Consider the following 24,046-nt stretch of genomic DNA (forward strand, 5'->3'; position numbering starts at 1 on the left):
TCTGAAATCAAGCTGCTTCTCAAAGAGACAACCCTATGCAATGTCTTCCAGGATAAACAGCAGCAGAAATGTATTTATTCATGGCAAATAATTATCCCAATCAGTTGGTTTCAGAGAGTGTGTATGTGCACGTACACACGTGCGTGTATACGTGCATGCACGTGTGCTGTGATTTTATTTAGGAGAGGTCCTGCCCATTTATAAGAAAAATAATAACCAGGGGTGCCTGGGTGGCTCAGTCGGTTGAACGTCCGACTTCAGCTCAGGTCATGATCTCACGGCTTGTGAGTTCGAGCCCCGCGTCGGGCTGTGCGCTGATCGTTCGGAGCCTGGAGCCTGCTTCGGATTCCGTATCTCCCTCTCTCTCTCTGCCCCTCCCCCACTTGCGCCTCTGTCTCTCTCTCTTTCTCTCCCCCAAAGTAAATAAACATTAAAAACAGAAAAATAATAACTAAATATATAAATGTTGAATACATTCCCACGCATGAACAGAATTTCCAAACAGTGTCACGGACAGAAGAAGGTAAATTTAGGGACAACACGAGGACAAACCAAGGATTTTTTACAAGTTTCATATGGTGTTCCATTAGTAAAATATCCCCTTCATAAATCCAAACAACCATTTCAATAACACTACCACTGTGAAGAGATAAAGGCATTCATCACTCACAACCCAACGCTTCTGGCCCTGATTGTGAAATGCTCGCGTTTGGGAAGATTTGCTAAATTTAAATTGACCCAAACTGTGTTGTGCATTAGTGTGTACACAGAGACTTTAAAACCACAAGGAGAATGGCCAGCCAGGGTCAGACGGTATAGGACAGGCAGTTCCTGGCTGTTCCCTGAGCTGTTATTACGATTTCTTTAACAACCTCTAAATCTACCAAGGGCATCGGTGGAATATTTTACATAAGAGAGAAGTCTGCACTAGCAACGGACATAAAAGGAGGAACAAGAATGAGCTGTAAAGAATATTAATGACTCTTCCTCCAAACAATCCCAATTTTTATGAAAAGCAAACGAGTGATAAAAAAAAAAAAAGTCTCCCATAAAACTATACAAAACCCGCACGTCACAAAACAGAAGGAAGGCGGCACTTTGATCCTCTTAGACGCGAGATACTCGCGCTTTACATGTGAGTTGCTCAGGAGGTGAGAGTCACGGACACAAGGGAATACTGATGGGACATTCCACACAAGGCTGCTTCACATCTTGCTTTTAGTCTATGCTACTTCTCTTCAGACAAGAGTTGGTCTCAAGTGAAAGGCCACACTGTGTGCACAGGACTCTTTGCTGTCCTTGCTATCTCTGTTACAAGAGTCGTTACCCCGAAGACCAGGCAATCTTTGCTGGGAACGACCAAGCTTTGAAATGAGCACGGTGATCCGTTTCCTGTTCTGCCTTCTCCATTCAGAACATTTAGCATCTAATCAAAAAGGGATACAGGCCCCACAACGTTTACAGCAGCATTATTCCCAATAGCCAAATTATTATGGAAGCAAGTGGCCAATGTGGCCAAGCGGCCAATGACTGATGACTAGAAAAAGAAGATATGTTGTGTGTGCGTACGTGTGCATGGGTCTGTAATGGAATATTACTCAGCCATAAAAAAAGAAATGAGAGGTGCCTGTGTGGCTCAGGTCACCATCTCACGGTTTGCGAGTTCGAGCCCCGCATTGGTCTCCGCGCTGACCGGTCAGAGCCTGGAGCCTGCTTTGGATTCTGTGTCTCCCCCGCTCCTCCCTCTCGCTCCCTCTCTCCTCCTCCCCTGCTCGTGCTCTATCTCAAAAAAGAATAAACATTAAAAAAAGAACTTAAAGGAGAATGAAATCTTGCCATTTGCAAAAACGTGGATGGATCGAGAGGGTATTACGGCTAAGTGAAATACATCAGAGAAAGACAAACACAGCGTGGTTTTACCCAAATGTGGAATTTAAGAAACAAAACAAATGGGCAAAAGTTAAAAAGAGAGACGGTCAGACCAATCAAGAAACAGACTCTTAACTGTAGAGCACTGACAGTCACCGGAGTGGAGGGGGGTGGGGGGATGGGTGAAACAGGTGATGGGCATTAAGGAGAGCACCTGTTGTGATGAGCACCAGGTGTTACATGTAAGTGACGAAACACTGTACTGTAACCTGAAACTAACAGTAAACACTGTATGTAAACTACACTGGAATTAAAATTAAAAAAAAAAAAAAAAAAAAAAAACCGGGAGGAAAAAAACACAAACTGCGCAATACCCATAGAATGGGATACTGTTTAGTAAATAAAAGGGAACGATATGGATACACACAATAAAAATAAATTTGAATTATGCTGAGTAAAAGCCAGGCAAAAATGAGTACCTCCTATAAAATCCCATTTGCCTAGAACTACAGACTATGCGAGGGGGTCTATAGTGACAGAGAGCGGGGAAGTTATCATCGCAAGGTGGGGGTGGGTACCGGGGACCTGCAGGCATTCCCAAGGGGCCTAAAAAACACTTCTGGGGGATCATAGATATGCTCATTTTGATTGTTGTGCTGGAGTCATCATGTGTACCCGTGTCAAAAATTATCAAACTGCGCACTTTAAAACTCTGAAGTATAAAAATTAATTCATTACTAAAGAGAGAAGATAGGAGAAATGAACAAACTTGAGGACAAGTAACTCTTGATAGAATGTTTAACTATGCTACAGAGGAAAAAAAGGCTCAAAGAAGTTAAGGAAACAGCTCAAGGCTATCTATTAACCGAATACTTCAATACGTGTACATAAAGCAGTCTTAAAAAAGGAAAAACACAAGTGATGTCCTATGGGAACAGCTGATGTCTGAAATCTTTTCAATCTTTAACCTGTTGGAGAGTTCTAGAGGCTCTGAGACCTAAGCAAGGCCTACCCGAGACAATGCCCAGCTGCTTAAATCTCCAACAAAATTCTGCACTGACCTACGGACAGCCATCTGAAAGGACAAAGTGAATTGTCAAAAACCATTGTGATAAACACACGCTCCTCTCTTTGCTTTTTTTAAAAAACATTTTTTTCAATGTTTATTTTTTGAGAGAGACAGAGGGCAAGATGGGGGGAGGGGCAGAGAGAAAGGGAGACACAGAAGCTGAAGCAGGCTTCAGGCTCTGAGCCGCGAGCAAAGGGCCCGATGCGGGGCTCGAACCCACGAACCGGGACTCAAACCCATGAACCGGGAGATCGTGACCTGAGCCAAAGTCAGATGCTTCACCGACTGGCCACCCAGGTGCCCTAACACTCCTGTCTTTTCCGATCACCTCCCTTCCCCCTTCTTTGTGGTACTGCATGCAACGGCACGTATGACCTACAAAGGCTGACAGGCTCGGGTCAACATATACTGAAGTAGCAAACGGGAACGTATTATTTATCAGATCCCTGTTTGCATCGCTACGGAGGAAAAAAGCACGGCCGATTCTTTAGGCAATGCCATGGCAAAGGGAGCATCCGAAGGCAGCTCAGTCAGGAGCAATCTCATCTCTGGTACATTCAACATCACATGGGATGTCCGCGGGCAAAGTCAAAAACGGAGAGGGGAGACACGGGAACGCCTCTTGACAGAAGAAACCCAGCTACTGCGTACGCAAAGAAAGGTAGAATGGAAAGCTGCTCTTCCGCCACCACCAATCCAATCGCTGAATTAGAAAAGGGTCATCGCTGGAGGCTATAATTATAGGGTGAAAGGGTGTTAAGGAATAGGATATTCACGGTCCCCAAATATCGCACCAATGACTTCCTGATTCCAAAGGGCAAAGGACACTTTGACGTGGAAATATGTGGCAGACGCGTCCTTCACATACTTAGCATTATCAGTTAAAAAAACACAAGGTATTCATTTGTCCCTCCAGACGTGATGTAGCGCGCAGACAACATCACCTCTGTTGTGTTCCTGCCCCCCCCCCCCAAAAAAAGTTCACCTGAATCTCATCAGGAAGAAATAACTAGAAAAATCCCCAATGCACGACAGTCTTTAAGAGAACTGGCCTGAACTCCCAAAATGTCAGTGTCATGAATGCGGAAAAAAAATGCAAGGAGACTGTTCCAATTAAGTGAAAGTACAGAGACACAACAAGCAAATCCAAGACAAACCCTTGACTAGATCCTAGGAGCAAATAGCCACCCATGAGGAACGCTCCAGGGCCATGGGGAAATTTCAGTGCGAACTGCATGCTACGTGATGTTACTGAAAGGATGTTACATTTCCACCATGAGAGCTTTGCAGTTACGGAGGAGAAAGTCCTTTAAAAAAAAAAAAACAACAACAACAAACAAACCCATGTGCTGAAGTGCTTACGGGCTTATGTTTTCTGGTGTGATGCCCGTGGGCTTTTAAAGCATAAAGGGGAAAACTGTGCTTGTGTGTGTATGTTCAAATACAGGCGCAGGAACGGAACGAGCAGAAGGGGACTGTTCACGGGACAAAGTGCTAAGCCACGGGCCGTACACAGGAGATGTATGGGTGCTCACTGCACTGTCCTTTCTCCTCTTCTTCATGCTGGAAGTTCTTCCAAAACACAACACTGGCTGGAGACCAACGTTCCTTCCAAATCACCCCTTCATGGGGGAGGGCTTTAATAAATGTTACAGGGGAGGGGAAATGGCATTAATGGCCTCGGCTACAGTGTTCCTAAAACATCCCCTCACTCTCTGCTTGAGATGTGCTTTTCCCAGATACTTGTGAATTTTCGGCCTAAAAAGGACTTGAAGAATCCCTACATTTACGGAAACTTTTCATGTTTGAAATAAGGATGGAGAGGTCAAGAGCTGTGTTTGTGAGACGAGAAGTAAAAGGTTTCCCATCACTGCTGTCTTGGGTAGAAACTAGGTATTTCATTTAAAGTTCTGAAGATAATGAGCAGGTTGGAGGCCAGCAGTCACAGCTCTAAATATTAATCAGGACTCTGAATTACCCATTAAAGATACAATCAGCCCAAACAATAACACACAGTGATTATCCACTCTTCATTTACATGTTCAAGGACAACTGTCCTGACCTCAGGCTCTCCACTCCACCTGACTAATAAACCAATTAACACCATGGCTCCAGGGAACATAAGCCCAATTCTTAAATCTCTGCAAATCCGTAAGTATCCTCAACACGAGTTTATGCTGGCTCTTACCGAACAGAAGGGTTTCCTATATACACGGTAAAACGCATCTGTCTGTGTAGATATCAACAAAACATACTTTCTCAAGTACGTATCAGGGCAGGTTTTGCTCAAGTACAAAATATAACATTAGCTCTTCTATTACTGCCTCCTACAATCATTTGAAATCCAGCTGAGGGAAAGGCAAAACCATAGGAACGGAAAACAGAGTCATGGTTTCCTGAGACCGGGAGCACGCAGGCTGGCAACCTAGCAAGAGAGAACGTCAGGGCCGATGGAAATGTTCTGGGTCCCGACTGCAGTGACAGTAACACAATGCATTTGTCTAAATTCACAGAACTGACCACCAGAATACATTTAACCCCATGTTTGTTTGTTTTTTAATGTACCTTTAAAAAAAGAAAGAAAAAGCTTGCAATATTTGATCAGATGTCAAGAAAAAGAAAACCCAACCCAAAACAAAAAAACCTCTAGTTGTTAGAGAATCAAGGTACACTAAAGGCCCTGGATGAACAGATAAGGCTATCCCAGGAGGAAGTTTTACCGGTCCCTTCATCTTAAATAATCTTTGCAGAAGGTATTTTCCGTTAATGCGGCACCTGTGTGGCTCAGTCAGTTAAGCCTCTGACTTCAGCTCAGGTCATGATCTCGTGGTTGGCGAGTCGGAGCCCCGCATCAGGCTCCCTGCTGTCAGAGCTGAGCCCGCTTTGGATCCTCTGTCTGCCCCCCCTCTCTCTGCCCTCCCCCGCCACTCATTCACATTCATTCTCTAAACAAACAAACAAACAAATAAATAATTTTCCATTAAAATTCAATTTATGAGCCAGTGACAAACTGGCTTTACTGAACTCATGTTTCCTCGTTTCCGTGAGTTTTTTGGGTAAGTTTCCATGTGAATTAGAATTAATGGTGAACTTGGGGTGCCTGAGTGGCTCAGTCGGTTAAGCGTCTGACTTCGGCTCAGGTCATGATCTCACGGTTCGTGGGTTCGAGCCCCACATCGGGCTCTGTGCTGACAGCTCAGAGGCTGGAGCCTCCTTCAGATTCCGTGCCTCCCTCTCTCTCCGCCCCTCCCCAGCTCACATTCTGTCTCCCTCTCTCTCTCAGAAATAAATAAAACATTAAAAAAAAGTTTAAAAAAAATTTAATGGTGAACTTATTAAAGGGAGTCTAGAATACCCTTCGAACTGAAAAAGCATGGCTGTCAAAAAAATTTTTTTTCATTAGCACCTCTGACTCTTGTGGCAAGGGAAGGGAAACATTGAGGGAGGAAGGAAGGAAGGGAGGGAGGGAGGGAGGGAGGGAGGGAGGAAGGAAGGAAGGAAGGGAGGGAGGGAAAAATTTGGTCACAACAACGAACTACTACTTTAGAAGGCAGAGCAAAGAAAAGCACACTGCTTATTTTCCTTAGCAGTTTAAGTGAATGAAACAGGTTTTTTTCTTATATTAAATATAACTTATTGTCAAATTGGTCTCCATACAACACCCAGTGCTCATCCCAACAGGTGCCTTCCTCCATGCCCATCAGCCACCTTCCCCTCTCCCCCACCCCCCACCCACCCTCAGTTTATTCTCAGTCTTTAAGAGTCACTTATGGTTTGCCTCCTTCCCTCTCTCTAACTTCCCCCCCCTTCCCCTCCCCCCATGGTGTTCTGTTAAGTGTCTCAGGATCACATATGAGTGAAAACATACGGTGTCTTTCTTTCTCTGCCTGACTTATTTCACTTAGCATAATACCCTCCAGTTCCATCCATGTTGCTGCAAACGGCCAGATTTCATTCTTTCTCATTGCCAAGTAGTATTCCATTGTGTATATAAACCACAATACCTTTATCCATTCGTCAGTTGATGGACATTTAGGCTCTTTCCATGATTTGGCTCTTGTTGAAAGTGCTGCTATAAACATTGGGGCACAAGTGCCCTTATGCATCGTCAGCACTCCTGTATCCCTTGGGTAGCCATCAACAAAACTAAAAGGCAACTGACAGAATGGGAAAAGATATTTGCAAATGACATATCAGATAAAGGGCTAGTACCCAAAATCTATAAAGAACTCACCAAACTCCACACCCGAAAAACAAATAATCCAGTGTCTAACTGGGCAGAAGACATGAATAGACACTTTTCTAAAGCAGACATCCAGATGGCCAACAGGCACATGAAAAGATGCTCAACGTCGCTCCCCATCAGGGAAAAACAAATCAAAACCACACTGAGATACCACCTCACGCCGGTCAGAGTGGCCAAAATGAACAAATCAGGAGACTATAGATGCCGGCGAGGATGTGGAGAAACGGGAACCCTCCTGCACTGTTGGTGGGAATGAAGCAGGTTCCGACTACAACACAAACCTATTTCCAAAATACTGAAGAAAATAACCATCACCTCACATTGAGAAGTTAATGACACAAACCACAACAAATTAAATGGAAAACTATGAAGCTAAACCCACCGTAGCTTATAATTTTAAAAACCAGCGACTGAGAAGCAATCGATGGCCACCTCACGCTAGTGATACTACCTCGGTTTATGAATACCAAATTGGAGTAACTTACTAATATTGTAGTTATGAGTCAATATCCATTATGAGTTCAAGGAAGCAGGAGTTCAACATTTACCACCCAAAGAGGTATAAAAAGAATGCCTTTGGAACTGAAGGGCCCAGATTTTGGTTACTGAACAAGAAGCCAAACCTAAGCAAAGGAGAATTTTCTGGAGCTATTTTCAGGATGGATGGTGTAAAATGCGATCGACTGGCATGAGGAATGCTGTCACACTGGTTCCCAGGTGTCCTGGCATGGTATTTTAACACTCCTGGAGAAAACAGTATGTCAAGGGTCTCTAAAATAAAGTCTACAGATGGCCGGCTATAGATAAAAGGAATTGTTAATCTTGGCACATCAGTCTCATGTTGCAAGACGCTTTAGATCACTGTAAGCTAACACTTAGTAAGTACCTACTATGTGCCTGCGGGGACTCTAAGTGCTCTGCCTCTAATGGTCACTTGGCCCTCACAAGTGCCCAAAACCCAGGGGCCAGAAAGGTTCAAAAACATGTCCAGGGCAGGAAATAGCCGAGCTGGGATTTGAACCCAGACAGTTGGCTGCAGGGCCCAGGCACGTAACCACTCGGCCACTCACTACTCCAGTTATTCTAGAATGATGGTTTACATAGGAGAGAGAGAGAGACAGACAGGCTTTCAATAGTTGAGGTTGTAGTTTATTCTTGTTTCTGTATCATTTTCTATTATAGCAACTGTACATAGAGGATATTCATTTTTGTCACCTGAATATAAAATTTCAGAAGACAGATGAAAAAGCAACTTAGTCGTTTTGAATGCATAAATACAACAGGAGGCAGGCAACAGATATAAAATAAACAGATTTTGGTGCCCAAGCTCCTGTAGGGGAAGCACACTGAATATCAAGTGGGTATACTTGATTCCATCTAAACAATAAAGTCCTTCAAATGTTTACAGAAGAGAACACGACAAACTATCATGGGGGAAGGGGGTACTTCTCAGGGCACTGCCACAATCCAATTTACAGGGGCACGCCTCTTTTCTGGAGTCACTTAACGGTATAAAGCTTTCCCACCTAAGAGTCACTATTAGCAGGTTTTATTTGCAGGAAGACTAGTCAGCTGCAATTGGGAACTGATCTTTTATTTATCTATTTTGAGAGAAAGAGAGAGCGAGAGCGCGCACGTGGGAGGGAGGGAGGGAGGGAGGGAGGGAAAGGCAGAGAGAGAGGGAGACAGAGAATCCCAAGCAGGACAGCCGGACACGGGGGGGGGGGGGAGGCTTGATCCCATGAACTGCGAGATCGTAACCCAAGCTCAAAACAAGACTCAGACGCTTAACAGACTGAGCCACCCAGGTGCCCCAGGAATAGAAGGTCTTAAATAAAGATCATGGGGCATGTGGGCGAGCGTGCACACGGGTGTGGGGGTAGCGGTAAGGGTGTTCATTTATCGGTGTCATCCTATTACAACCATAACGTCATACAAAAGACCACGTTTCCTAGCTCTCTGTTCAGTCTAGTATGTGAACTGGTCCAAACCACCTATTTCCACTCAGATGGTCTAGCAGAAGGAAATACTGGCTGGGAACACAGGGAACTTGGGCCTTCTGTCTAGATCTGACGTGCAAGAATCGCAGTAGGTGGAACGTAGTAAGTTCTGCCTCTCCGGGCTGCAGTTTTCTCATCCGAAAAAGGAGACATGTGGGCAATCTCCAGTCTGGGCCGCCTGTGCGACTCAATTCCGGGACGGGCCTGGCCTCACTCAGGTCAGAAGGATCAACATAGTCTGACAGTGGAGTTGTGTCCGTGGAATATGCAAAGAGGAATGACATGATGATGCATTAACTGCAACAAACTAGTTTCACAACTTCACCTCTACTATCCCCACAGGGTCTGTTTCCCAGTATATGTGTGCATTGCAATAGGCTTCTAAGGTAGGAACATTACCCTGGTTGCCTTGTTTACTCTCAAGGAAGGTACCGCTGTCAAACCCATAAATTTAGGGTAGATTTTCCTTTTTTAAATCCACAGGTATACCTTCATTTCCTGGCTTACTAGATAATTCCTTGAAAGACCTATACTGATTTGTAAGTGGGCAAAACATCGTACCTGCACTTGATGGTGGGTTCCTTCTCTATCTGTTTTGGAGCAACGTGGGGGTTTCTTCCCCGACTTTTTTTTTTTTTTTGACGGACATTCATATTGTTGGGGAACCATCACCACCATCCGTGTCCCGAACGGAGGGATCTGGATCCAAGCTAAGGAAACCTTGAAAAGATCCCCCACTGAGCGCTGCACAGGAAAATACACCGCTCTCTTTCGGCCCCTTCTAGGCTCTTGTCTACAACCAGAAGCTACACCTTTCTCACTGTCCCAACTCAAAAGAAGTTCTCTTCTGAAGTCACCTTCTCTTTCTGCGATACAAGGAATGCATTTGTAGAAGTTAGGCTGAGGACAAGCCTGCCAGGTCCCAGACGTCAACTGCGAAGTACACAGAAGGGATCGGTTCAACCCGATTGCCAATTACTACCCAGGTGAGAGGCTTCCCAAACCGAAGGAACAGTGCTCGGCACACACAGAGTGAGCACGACGTCCTACTAGAAACCCCCAACTGCCAATACTCAACTTCTCAGAATGGGCATTCCCCTTACCCCCAAGCCCCCCGTGCTCCCGCGTGGTTATCTCATATTCCAGCAGGGAGCCAAAGAAAACGCCTGTTATTTCACCTTCGGAGGGTGGAGAGGAGAATCAAAAAGGGCACATTTGGGACTGAGGTGGTGAGTGGGGGTTTGGGGACAATGGACTAGGAATTAAAGCCTTCCACCAGCTCAGGGCCTTGAGGGGCAGCGGCAATTTACTCGTCCATCTAAACAACAATAAAAACCCGACCCCCAAAGCCTGCCCATTCCATTCTCCTCAAAGGATTGGTGAGGATTCAGGACGGAATCCACGGGAACAACGGTCAAGTGTGACGGTCGGCAGCAACAGTAACAACATTACCCATAAGCACAGGAGGCACAAATCGTAGGGAGAGGCTGCTTCAGGGTGGTGAGAGCAAACTCTGGGTGGTTACGGAAGCAGATGAGGAAAGGTGTGAGAACTAGACACATTAGGATTTACTCAGTGGACCACAGAAAGAAACGGATTTCTACCCGTGGTGTCTGTCGTACAGCTAATACGTTTCTTTAAAACCAGTATGAGAGTGGCGCCTGGGGGGCTCAGTCGGTTGAGCGTCCGACTTCGGCTCAGGTCACGATCTCACAGTTCGTGAGTTCGAGCCCCACGTCGGGCTCTGGGCTGACGGCTCAGAGCCTGGAGCCTGCTTCCGATTCTGTGTCTCCCTCTCTCTCTGCCCCTCCCCCACTCATGCTGTGCCTCTCTCTGTCTCAAAAATAAATAAACGTTAAAAAAAAAATTTTTTTTAAACCAGTATGAGAGCAGTAACAGCAATGACAAGGTCAGGGTACAGAGCACGGTAAGACTGGGAGGGAAGGTCACCAGACAAAAGATGTTTCTTTCTCTTAAAAAAAAAAAAAACAAACTTAGTGCTTTATGCATTTTTTCTAACTATAAACGTTCCAAGAAGAAAATTCAAAAAATACCATGGAGTAGAGAGAAGAAAATAAAATCCACCCGTTACCACTGTTAGTATCTTGAAGGACCTCCCCTCCCCCCCATCCCCCCCTCCCCCAGTCTCACCAAAGACCTTCCCAAACGCTTGGAGACCGGCTAGTCAGGACACATTCAGTGAGTATGCGCCGACAGACTGAGTCTGAGATTGCGACAACGAGAAGACAGTGTTGCTATCGCCCGGACAGAGGCATGTGTTAGGGAAGAAAGGGGACATCCAGCAGAAGGAGGCAGCATGTGAAAGCACAGGGACAGGGCTCCTGATAAGGGCACAGCATGTGGAAGGTGGAGCTTCTGTTCAGTGACAGAGTCAGAGACTAGATCTTACTCATTCTTACCGCACACATGATAATTACACGACACGACACGGCAGAAGCACTATCACTACAGCGGCAATCACATTACGATACGTTAACGTATCAAATCAACGTGTCGTACGCCTTAAATTTACACCGTGTAACGTGTCAAGTATATTTCGATTCAAAACAGAGCCAGGCCCTGCAGTGAGGGTGGTGGGGGCTGCAGCCACAGGCAGTATCGTGAGGCCCTGGGGCAAGGATTCCAGTGGCCCTGATGCATGTCGGCTACTGGCCGACGTACATCCTGACCCTTACTCTCGACCCAAGCCACAATACACACAGAAGCGTGCGTGGCCGTATATATCAATGTGCGTGGGTGTGTGTGTGTGCGTGTGTTTCCCAACTACAATTTGAAGAGTAACTGGGGACGCCCAGGTGGCTCAGTCGCTTAAGCATCTCGTTTTGGCTCAGGTCACGACTCTTGGTTTTGGCTCAGTTCACGATCTCCCAGTTCGTGGGATCGAACCTCGAGTCCGGCTCTGCGCTGACAATGCAGAGCCGGTTTGGGATTCGTTCTCTCTCCTTCTCTGACCCTCTCTCACACGCATGTTCGCACGTCTTCTCTCTCTCTCTCTCTCTCAAAATGATCAACGTTTTCTTTTAAATAAAGAGTAAGTGAAACTTGATTAAAGAGAAACCTGCTTAAGAAAAACAACTCAATCCATTCCAAGTCTTGTAAGTGGATTTTTAAAAAAATGAATCTAGGTTATCTGTGGCCATTGATATTCGCTTTTACTTGTGTCTACATTCTAGAGGCTAAAAAAAAAAAAAAATCTAGAGGTAGTGATGGTCTATTTACATTTTGGGAAGTCTGAGTATGAGGTGGAAAAAATGCATTTATTTCCCCACATCTATGTTACATTTTTAGCTGCTGTGCCATCGCTTCATCAATGTGCCTGGTTAACTTTTAAACAATGTTCCAACTGCTTTAAACATCTAAATATTCACAATGTCCCCCCCTAGGAGGCCTTCTGTGGTTTTATCCTAGTCTGTGGTCAAAGACCAGAGGCCTAACCCGGTTATCTGGTTATCTCTACAGCTAGTTCTCTTGTTCATGGGATTAGAATGGATTGAGAAATCCCATCAAAGAAAAACAGTGCTTAGCTTTTAAGAAAACCTAAAAAAACCCCAGACAACCACTGTGAATAACGTGATACTGCAAAGATCTCACTCCTTCAGTGCGGCTGGTGTTTCACCAAGAGGAGCGACCTTTGATGGACAGGCATCTGGTAACATGTATGCAAAGCCACAGAGGTCTAGCTTTGAGTCTGGTAATCCCATCCCGGAGAATTTATCTGAAGGGAAAAACTTCCATCAAGGAAAACAGCGGAATGCATAAAGAGGTTCACCGCAGCATCACCGACCGTGGCGAAAATGCAAACCACCTCAGTATCAGGGGAGTTCTTGGCCACTTGGGAGGAAGAAAGGGTTTTGGGGGGCACTGACTGGGATGTGGAAGAGAAACGGGGCAGGATAAGAAGGCGAACGGACAAGCCACGCGTTGCGCCGGGGACGGGACACCAGCAGGGCATAAATCTCTGACCCTGTTACGGAGAGGGTCACCATTCAGGCCTTGGAATAGCAGAGGAACGTCCAAGCTACAAAAGGAAAACTTACAAAAAGAGAGTCATTTCAACCCCTGACCAACAGCCACTGAAAAGGAGGCTATGATGACAGAACCCAAGTGGGTTCAAAAAGCATCAAGGAAAAGATAAAAACAACAACAAAAAATTTTTAAATAAAGATAAAAAAACTAAGGGACTGAAGACTCACCTACAAAAGTTATTTTCCTTCTTTAATTTTTAAACTGAGTTATTTTGAGGGAGAGAAAGAGAGAGAATGAATGTGAGCGGGGGAGGAGCCGAGAGTGAGAGCGAGCAAATCCCAAGCAGGCTCAGCACTGTCGGCGCAGGGCGCGATGCGGGTTGGAACTCGCACACCGTGAGATCATGACCTGAGCCGACATCCAAAGAGTCAGACGTTCAACCGCCCGAGCCACGGGGGCGCCCCTATTTTCTTGTTTACCAAGGATTTCTGTGGCTGGAGATGTATTTCCTCCCTTGCTGAACCACCGCAGACTCTCTCCCCTCCCGGCACCTTAGTAACCAGGGGGGTCCCTGCCGGAGAGAGATTTTTTTTCTCCTTCCCCTGTTACCCTCCTCTCTCTCAAAACCCAGAGTCCAGAAGCCACTGCCCACAGAGGTCTCAAGCACCAATCCCCTACCCACCTGCCTGCACAGGAGCTAAGGCACCACACTCGAGTTGCCCGTTTTTGTTTTCAATTTCTGAAACACCAAAAAGGAACCTGCGACTTAAGAAGGTAACTCACAAACTGGAAGCAGCTTCTGACACTCGGCTCGATGTTACTGCCCCCGAAGGATGCGACTTCACCCAACTGCCTCGGGATCTGGATAGAGTCGTGCAGGAGGAGGCCCAGCCTGCGCTGGTCACAAAATCCTGTGGAGCTTGCCACTTGCTTGAAAAGGTCTACGAATGGAAGACGAGAAGTTCAACAACCAAGAAGCGGCATCGAGCGGATGCTAGCAAAACCTCCCAACCCTGATCCCGGGACTCGTTATGAACAGGAGCCCGTAATTCCACAGAGAGCGGTTCCTTCTAATTCATGTGAGTCCGGACATTTACTATTTTTATGGATCAAGTTAATCATCACTGTGTATATACAAAATGTGACAGCTTTTAAATAAGCTACGGCCCTGCGAGAAATGCAAGTTTAAATTCAGTTTGGACAACTGAATTTTTCCTAAGCCCAAACATAGTCCTCTGGGAGATATTTTATATATAAGATATAACCACGGTCAGAAAATAAATATCTTAGCAGAAAGAACCACGTAACTGGTCCAAAGCACCATCCCCTTTAGACACCAGAGATTCAAAAATGTACCCAAATTGGAACTTCTTTATGAAGTCCTAAGATCATGGAGTTTCTTGTATGTGCTCCCAAAGGAGGCTGTACGTATTGGTAAATTAGCGCCCGTCACTCAATACGGTCAATGTTTTAATGGACGTCTATCTTTCTGGCTGAAGAACAATATCCCCCTTGAGGGCAGGGACCGTGTTTGGTCAGCCATGTGCCACAAGCATCACGGAATGAGTGACCAAACCCGATGCCTGCGACGTATGTTCTGTTCTCAGAAATAAGATCGTTTTCATCAGACCCGGTATTCAGAGAAAAGCTGCCAACAAAAGCAAATTCAAGGAAGCCTTTCCTTTTCATGAAGCACATGTTAAACTCTAAGTAATGGAAACCTTTTACCATCTCTCCAATACACACGGATTTTTTTTTTCAAAATTATGAATTATTTGCACATATCCCACTTTAAAGTTAATATTTTTGCTTCCGCAGCCTTAAAATATGTTCCCTCTTAGTTATCTGAAACACAGGCTCAAAGCACCCTTTGGTATTACGTCGTGCCATTGCTATACCACTGATAAGGTTAGATCTTAAACTAACCTGTAAGTGACTCCACTGTTTAAAGGGGGAAAACCCATAGATATACTCTACTGTATCCAAAATACCTTTTTTAAATGGTTAATGAAAGCCGTTGGGCTCTTTTTCTTTGGATCGGGGGATAAAAAAAACCCGAAGCGGAACTACATAAAAGTGAGAGCTAAAAGGGCTTGTGTATTTTTTGTGGCTTCCTCCTGGGGCGAAATGAGTGGTTTTGGAGAAATTCAATCTCTTTTATCTCCTGCCCATCCTTAAACTCAGCACATCTCATCCCTGCGTGGCTAGGCCTTAGGGGAAAAGACAAACGACAGGACAGGCTCGGTTGGCTTAACATTCCCACCATAAAGACTTCTTACAAGCATATAAAGGGCGAAAACCAAGCACAGTCTCTCACAGTGGGAACGGATGGTTGTTTAGTCACCGCGACCATTTTTTCTCCTCTAGCATTTGCTTTTAATTTGGATGCACCAGATTTAAGCCGAAGAACCCAAGAGCTAACCAGAAGGAAATTCTATGAGGTGATATTTACCCTGTAAGAAATGGCACACTATCAGTTTCTCAAGTAATAAAATGGAAGTCACGTCACAGATCTGGAGATGTCTGTACAACTTGCCGTAAGATGATTATAAAATAAACAATGTTTCTTGAACACGAATGCCAGAGAGCACTCTTTACGTAAGAATCCAAAGCGTCAGCAAGTGTACAGGTTAAACCTTCACATTCTTTTTTGTGACTCCGGCGAAGGGGTTAGGAAATCAGACTTTATCCTCTAGGAACATGTGTTTTATTCGGACACAGTCAATGTAATGTAAAATCATACTTGGACGGGAGAAGTTAATCCTCATTCTCTATTGAAATACCTGCAATGGAATGTGTGACAGGGAAGGGCACAAATCAAGGCTGGGGACTCTCAAAGCAGTTCTGCATCTTATGGGAGGAACCTACTGTCAAATAAGAACACTAGTCATTCCCCCTCTAAAACTGGGGTAATTAGGCAACGTTAATAAAAAAGGAGAGTTAATACACATGACTTACATCTGTACTTGTCTTCCAAATGCGCTTTACACAGAGAAATGATGCCAGTCTTAAAAGACAGGACCCGGATCCTCCCGGTTCGTCCCCTATTATGAACAATCAGACCAGAAAAGAAAACAAACAAAAAAAAACCCATTACCGACACGTTACTAGACGGTAAACACTTCTTAAGAAAAAAAGCCTTGGACGTGGGAACTCTAGTGACCACGGTTTTAGGAACCCAATCGTCTTGGTAAGATTTGCTGACAGCTTTTCGGTTCATCATCTCTTTCTCTTCATTATCTTCCTTACCTGTTCGGCCGATGGCCTAGAGTGCAATGGAAATCTGACCACTTTGACCAAAGAACGATGACCAAGTTTGCAATTCTTAAAAGCCCTTACTTGAATTGTAACAGTGGCTCTACATAAAAAGGATAAAAAAAATTATCCTTCTATTCAATGGAGAGTCACCTGGGTTTAGGTTGGTCAGTGGAAGAATTCCTACTGCGCGCTTAAGTTATTTTGGCCACGGAACCACGTTGCCTGTTGTGGTTACGAAAGCCAAAGAAATACCAGCAACTGACTTGCTGTGCCCTCTTGAACACTCTTAGATTTGTATCAGACTGCCCCTCGTTGAGAAGAAAATCACTCACGTCAGGCCACATGACACATGATACGAAATATGTACGTTTATCTCCCTAAGAAAAATACAATATCCTCTATTAGAGAACAATCAAATGTATGATCTTAAAGAGCAATTTTAAAAACAACCTACCGCTGGATCAATGTTTGCAATATATTTACACTTTCGTTTTACATATAAAGCTGAAATAAAGCATTCCACATGACCAACTTAAAATGGTTCATTTTATCCACGGGGGAAAAATGATCCCGAAGAATGAAAGATTTCTCCTTCTGTAGAAAATGATTTTCAATAATTGGCACCTTTTATTTTGTTATGGAAAGAAAGTAAACCTTGGATGGTGGTTAAAAAGAGAAGGAGAGAGGGACTGTGGCGTAATTCTCCCGTCTAGCACTGCAAAACCACAAAGGATAGGTCCCAACTGGGGTGATTTTTGGTGAACAATATGCTCAACTTTTCGCTGGTATAGCTGCCTAAAACCCTTGGCCGAAGAGAAATCCGGGAACTTAAGGCGTTAACACAATTACCATGCTTGGAGATTTTCTCCTTGTGCTCCTCTTTAAAAAAGGCAAACCAAAGTTTTAATGAATAAACTTCATGAACTCTAGCTCAGGTCTTCAAGCGGTTAAAACCGTCCCCAAGTAATTTTGAGGCAGGTGGAAGGGACCGTATATACACTCAGAATCCATTCATATGTCATCTAAAAAGAACACGGTACCAAAATAAACGTGCGGGAACAACTGAGTACGAACCCTTATCAGAGCCAAATTTAAGTGTAATCCACAATCAAAAGCCAGTATGTTCAAGGGCTCGGTAAATAATTATCAGAATTACACAGCCAGATGGTCTTGGAATTCAAAAAGCACTACCTGATCACAACGACAAAGAAAGAGGTGTACGTCTTAATCACAGAAGTGGCAAAACTCTACGACAAAGGCAAAAGGCAAAATAGTTGATATGCAACTCCTTTCAGAAAGCCTTCGCCGATTTCCAACTGGGGAATATGTTCTTGTTTGCATGTGAAATGAGGCATGTAATCACTGGGAGGTCCAAGAAGAATTCGGTCAAAATGAAGACCAATTCTGCCGGCTGCCTTCGTCAATTGTCTTCATTAAGCTCAAGACAAAAACTAGAACCGGGGATACCTCATGTGGGCAATCCGAAGCAAAAAGAAAACCAAGTCCTCTCTAAGAGAATGATCAACTGGAGATGCCAAATGGAAACCTGGTACAGCGTTATAAGGCCTCCTCAGTTTGAGGAGCCCCGTTTGCTCCATGAAGGGCTCGCTCTCATTTTTTTTGGCTCATCAATTCACAACGTTCTGCAAAAACCTCCGGGGTGTGAGCGAACACCATTCCGATCTGGTGACAGGTGCGTCAGCGTCTCCGGGAGCACATCCATTGCTGCCAGTGAGTGGGAGCCGCTCCCGAAGTGGATGGAAGAATTCAAATTACACGGGCAAGAAAAGGCTACACACTGACTCACTCTACTATTTGAAAAATGAGTGTCTCCGGGTTTTGTTTGTTTTCTGAGAGCCACGCACATTCTAGCTCTTACGTCCCAGTTCATCACAGTATGTTTCAGCTTCAACAAATGCAAACCTGATGTATCACAGGGACAGCATTAGGTCACGGGGCTTCATGAACCTTTCATCCTGAGGACAGGATTTCCAGACTGGGGCCCCTGTTGTGATGCTAATTACACTGGCCATACGTACGTGTCATAGACATTCAGCAGCCAATTGAGACACATATCCACGCAGAGAGGGACGTTGACCAGATTGTTGTGCTCTTGTTCCAGGCGATCATAGATAGTGGTCAGACAATTTATGACCTGCAGGATGTCCATGGGCTGGTCATTTTGCTTGAGGTTGTGCTGGTCCAAGGCATCGCATGCAGCTGACAGGCTCAAGAGATCCACTGCAAAAGCCACATAAAATCACAAGTGATTCCGAGGGGGACATCCTCCTTTTTCCCTTTCCTTTGAAAATCCTGTTCAGGTTATTTCGCACCCTTGAGTGAACACCTAACCTGAACCCTACCCTCTTTCAAAATGGCTTATCTTCACCCCGCCCAGCTCGAAGTTTGATGACTGAAGTAGTGGTGATCTGAGGGTATTATGGTCGAATCTCACTGGCACCGGGGGAAGAATGTGGGTAGGGAAAGCTTCCGTTCCTGAAGTATGGGGGTACTGGAGAGTTAAGGGGACCTAGAGTGTTCTATGGGAACAGAGTCATTTGCACATTCTGTATAAGAAAGAATCTGTAGTTTACTAGAGATTTCGAAAGACTTCCTGACAATACTGTTTCGGATTTGTATTACAGAAGGTCGGTTTGATTAATCTGTATGGTTAGGGTTGTGTAAACTCTATTTCCAGCTACACGTTTATAATCATTAAGCGATTTTTGCCTTGAAATATCGCTCACCTCACAATCTGTCTGCTACTTTAGTATTAGGTGAAAACATCATCAACTTGACTAAGCTTTTCAAAAGGAGAACTAAGTGTACAATCTCTTCAGCTTTTCGACCCGAGGCTCACTTCTTTCTTTCACCTTCAAATTATATTTTACAGTATCTTTTCAAGTCCTCTAAGAACTTCATAAGATGGGGGGCTGGGGGGGGTGCGGTTTCCCTTGGTCAGAAGTGGTATTTAGTCATATGCTGAAGGACGAAAATTTAACGAAAGAGAAACCTCAACCTTGTTGAGGTTTCCTCCCAAGTGTCACGGGAAGATGCCTTGCAAACAATCGACGGTCATTAAGTACATCTCTCGCCCATCTAGGGGGAGGGGGCAGTACAATTGTAAATGTAACTGCAGATAAACATAGACCATCCCAGTCAGTAAAGAGCTTGCCCAGGGCTCAGGGGACGCACAGTTAAGGGCCCGAGTGCATTTTACCAGCTATTTGTGGGCAGAGCTAATTAAATGTTAAGGAAAACAAACCGGGGTTAAATCCTCCGTAGGGTCAGACCCTACGTGGTGTGCGTTTTTCTCTGTTACGACAGAAAAGCAGTAACCTCTGGAGTTTCCCTGGAAGCGAGAAAGAGGCCTGGTAGAAGAAGCTGGAGGGGATTTTCTCTTCCTTCGCATTCAGTAAAGCTCTGTGCTCCCAAGCAGTCGGCCTCACGTGCCAGGGACTAGCCCTCACCCTGACAAAGCAAAGGCCCCGCTCCTTTTGTGTTAAAGTACTCTCGCGATCAAGAAATGACCTCTTTACGTGGAAGCCGAGGCCTGATTTAAAGTGGCAGAAAAGAACATAACTCGATTTGAGAGGGAGGCAGGTAGGAAAAAGAAGCAAGAATTAAAAAACTAATAACGCAAACAGGCAGGAGGCCCCGAGGAGGGAAGGCCCAGCGGGCGACACCGCAAGGGAGACTAGAGAGAGGGACAGAGAGCAAAGACTCCAGCTTTCATCCTCTCTTCTGCATGCTGGACGTCCTCAGAGGGCAAATGCCAACAGGCCAGGGAGCGAGAACACTGAGAGAGGCAGCTCACTGTTTCCATGAGCGAAAGAGAAGAACGGATTTCTTCCAAACACCAATATTCCCATCAGGATTCCCTGTCAACTGAAGGAAGCTCTGGGTGGTTGGGAGTTTTTCTACTATTTTCTTGTGACTCTGCCTTAATCATTATAAATGTTGTGCCTTCTACCCAAGGATACACGAACTAACAGGTGGGAACCGTGAGACTCCTTTTTGTATCAAGCGTCTAATTTCCTCGCGCGACGGAAGCAAACGGACCAGTAGCAAAAACTGCATGAATTTCTCTTCACCGAGTCTCCTCTCATCTCTGTACAGGTGAATGGGTAACACAGCGAACAGAAACTCTGGAGTATAAATAGCTCCAGAGGGGAGCAAGGCAATTGCTCTAAAATAACAGGAGGAGAGATGACATAGTTAGAGAAATACTGTGTGCTGAGCTCTGCTGAAACCAGATGTGGCTCCACATGAGAACGATCCATCACAGAAGACCGGAGAACACATCTCCGCCATACAAACACATCCAAAAGAACGCCACTTTCATGGGACATTTTTTCCCAAGGCTTCTATTTAGGTATCCATAGCCAAGGCTACGGGCTTGACAAGAGGTGAGAAAATCGATAGGGACAATTTAACTGCCACACAGACAGGCACTTAGGTGTTCAAAACGACCGCCTTCAAGAATACATGGAGATTATTTGATGAAACATTAAACATAATGACTGACTGGTTTCTAGAAGCCTCAAAAAACAACCGGCAGACACAATTCTGTGAAACTACTCTTTTACCTCAAACTAGGAATTTCCACTGGGGGATGAATACATGTACCTTTTAACTAGGGAACGGATTTTAAACCTGTATAAAAACCCAAGTGTGTGCTAATACACCCACTCTTTCAAAAATTATTTGTACGGTACAGGATGCTATAGGTTTTGACACCACTGAGGAAAAAGGGACCATTTGGTGGTGTCCTTCTGCATGAGGGCTGTGGGGTTGAGAGAGGGTGGTGGGGACAGGACCAGCTCTCCGGGACCCTCTCTGCCCTGTAAGAAAAGCAGAAAATGAAGCAGGGGTAGGGGTGAGGGGGGCCTAAGCACAGGATCCCATTAATGGTTCCTGAGGCTCTGGTTGTGACGAATCGCCCTTTCAACATTCTAGGTTCAATACCTCTAGTCCTTTCTACAAATGCCACAAGCGAGGAGCTGAAGGCCAGATTTTTTTTTTTTTTTTTTTTTTTTTTTTGCCTTTTACTGAACCATACGCTCAGAAAACTAGAAAGCACCTTTAGAGTCGTTCTGCAGTTGAGAAAACGGAGATCAGAGATCAGAAGACTCGGTCTGGGTATGATAGCAGGACACACGGAGGGACATATGGAAGAACCCAGGAGCGCCTGGGTGGCTCAGTTGGTTAAGTGACTTCAGCTCATGATCACGGTCGTGAGATGGAGCCCTGTATTGGGATTCTCGCCGCGCTTTCTCCGCTTGCGCGCTCCCCCTCCCCCGCCTCAAAATAAATAAATACACACATAAAAAAGAGAAAGCAGAAAGGTAGGTTGCGGAAGGGGCCTGTTTAGACTTTACAGAAAAAGGAAACCATCCCACATTCTCCAGCAGTGAGAACAATGGGAGGAAAAAGAAACCCGAGAAAGTTGGTTACAGTAAGTCCCACGGTGCCCACATTACCCCCAGCTCATTCCACGGGTCGCCCCTGAGACTCTGTGCTAGTGTATAAACCATCCCTTAACCTAACTTGCGCCCTTCTAGAAGCAGCTGACGCTTCGGGCTGAAGGACTCTGCAAGCACATCGCTGCCCAGCAAGAAAGTCACTGCGCTTTGATGTGGTTATCTGTGCTGTGAGGGTTAATTTCAGAGGCCCTGGCGTTGGCCTAACATGTTTTTTTGTTGTTGTTGTTCTGCTCAAAGAGCGACACGATGCAGAGCCTTGATCAAAGCAGTGAAAAGAAGCGCCTTACTGCGTTGACGTGCAGCCATGGGTTACACGTCATCGTTACGGTTCATTGCTCGACGTCACCCTGACCATTTTTATCTGGTTTGGGGACTGGCTATGTGGGAAGAACAGGCTCCGATTACCAGAAGGCTTCGCGAAACCCTGTGTGAGATTCCACTATGTGCTCCCTGGTTTCCCAAGTGGTCTGAGCGCACAGGGGTGGTTCTCGATGCAAGAGACAAAGGGCGTCCCGGTACCACCTTTACAGAGAGGGCACCTGGAGCTCGCACCTGGCCTCCCCGGGCCCTCTGCTGTGAGGCAGCCTGTGGTTTTGATGCATATCCTGCATGTTGTAGCCTTTTCCAGTGGTGAACTGTAAATTCTGAAGCCCTGTCATGTGGGTTCCGTGAGTCTGCTGAGCAACTGGGCCCCAACTGCCACTCCCAGTGCAATCAGCGTCAGAAGTCAGATTGTTTAGAAGACCCCCCCACTCACCCTTAGCTCAAACTATGGCTACAGGATCACTGAAAAAGAAAAAAAGCAAAAACAAAAGATGATCGTGAACAAAAGGGACGAAAACGAACTGTTGATGATGGTGGCCAAGCTACCCTTGATCGCAAGCAGCACCGGCTTTGAAACTGGCTACCGATGTTAGAACTTTCCAGTGCAATCCAGACATGACAGAACCTGAACCTCAGGCGCTCACAGAAGGGATCAGAGAAGAGCTCAAGGCCACAGCAGGTCTGCTCCAGATTCGGTTCCTTGGAAGCATTAGCAAAGCTCAAGGAAGTTCAGAACCGCCTTCCAGTGAGCTTCACTCTCACTGGCCTGCAGGTGGAGACGTAACCAAAGGAACGTGGGCAACGCGCACTTTGATAAATGGGCTACACCCGTGAGACCACTGGCACTTAAAAAGAGAATTCAAGTGGGGAACACCCACAGGCATTCCCTAATTCACCACATTTTCTTTTTCAATGCCATCCCTAGCAGTCCCTGAACTGGGACTACAATTAAGGGTCTCAAAGGCTGATAAATTCTGCAAGAGGATATTATGGCTATTACTTGGAATGTTGAGTGTAAGAATTGCACGGGGACTGACAGAAGGGATCACTCCTTCCCCACCCCTCAACTAACTGGGGCTGACTGTCACACATGTTTCGTTGCTCAGAAACAGGGTAACCCCCCTTTTCTGTACTCATCCACTCTGACCCTTTACCACTGGGAAGAGATTGAAGGGGCAGCCCGGGCACGCCTTATCTTGCTACCAGCTCAACACAGACTAGCCAAGTGGCTGAACCCAAGGGACATACACCGTGTGGGGGTGGAAGGTCTGGACTAAAATGAATGATGCTGAAGAAAGGGCACGCTGGTGCCGAGAGGAACAAAGCCACACCGTGGGTGTTAAAAAGGGAAAATCTAACATAATGTTGGTGCCTAGAAAGAGGCTTAAAATACGCTCCCTTAGGTATGAGTCAACTCTCGAAAGAATCTGGAGTGGGGAAAAAAAAAAAAAAAGTCAAGAAGTGAAAAGGACAGCTGACCAATCTATCGAACACCCTGGATTCTGACTGTGACCATGAGTCTACGGTGCACTATTAAAATGGCTATGTTTGGGGTGCCTGGGTGGCTCAGTCGGTTAAGCGGCCAACTTCGGCTCAGGTCATGATCTCACGGTCCGTGAGTTCGAGCCCCGTGTCGGGCTCTGGGCTGACAGCTCAGAGCCTGGAGCCTGTTTCAGATTCTGTGCCTCCTTCTCTCTCTGACCCTCCCCTGTTCATGCTCTGTCTCTGTCTCAAAAATAAATAAACATTAAAAAAAATAAAATAAAATAAAATGGCTATGTCTTTTGGTTCTCATTTCACAGGACAC

The 24,046-nt window shown here is 45.5% G+C and overlaps 1 protein-coding gene across 22 annotated transcripts in view; it reads right to left on the bottom strand.

Moving 5' to 3' along the window:
* Positions 1–24,046, bottom strand: part of DMD (dystrophin) — a 2,092,562-nt gene that overhangs the window by 77,376 nt on the left and 1,991,140 nt on the right. For all 22 annotated transcript variants that reach the window (XM_053201917.1, XM_053201921.1, XM_053201923.1 and 19 more), the window contains 3 exons: positions 18,469–18,670; positions 16,130–16,215; positions 13,955–14,112 (listed from right to left, as the gene is read on the bottom strand). In XM_053201917.1, coding sequence (XP_053057892.1) covers positions 13,955–14,112; positions 16,130–16,215; positions 18,469–18,670 — 446 coding nt within the window. The remainder of the gene's footprint in view (positions 1–13,954; positions 14,113–16,129; positions 16,216–18,468; positions 18,671–24,046) is intronic.

This window comes from Acinonyx jubatus, chromosome X (genome assembly GCF_027475565.1).
Source record: "Acinonyx jubatus isolate Ajub_Pintada_27869175 chromosome X, VMU_Ajub_asm_v1.0, whole genome shotgun sequence".
Taxonomy (NCBI): domain Eukaryota; kingdom Metazoa; phylum Chordata; class Mammalia; order Carnivora; family Felidae; genus Acinonyx; species Acinonyx jubatus.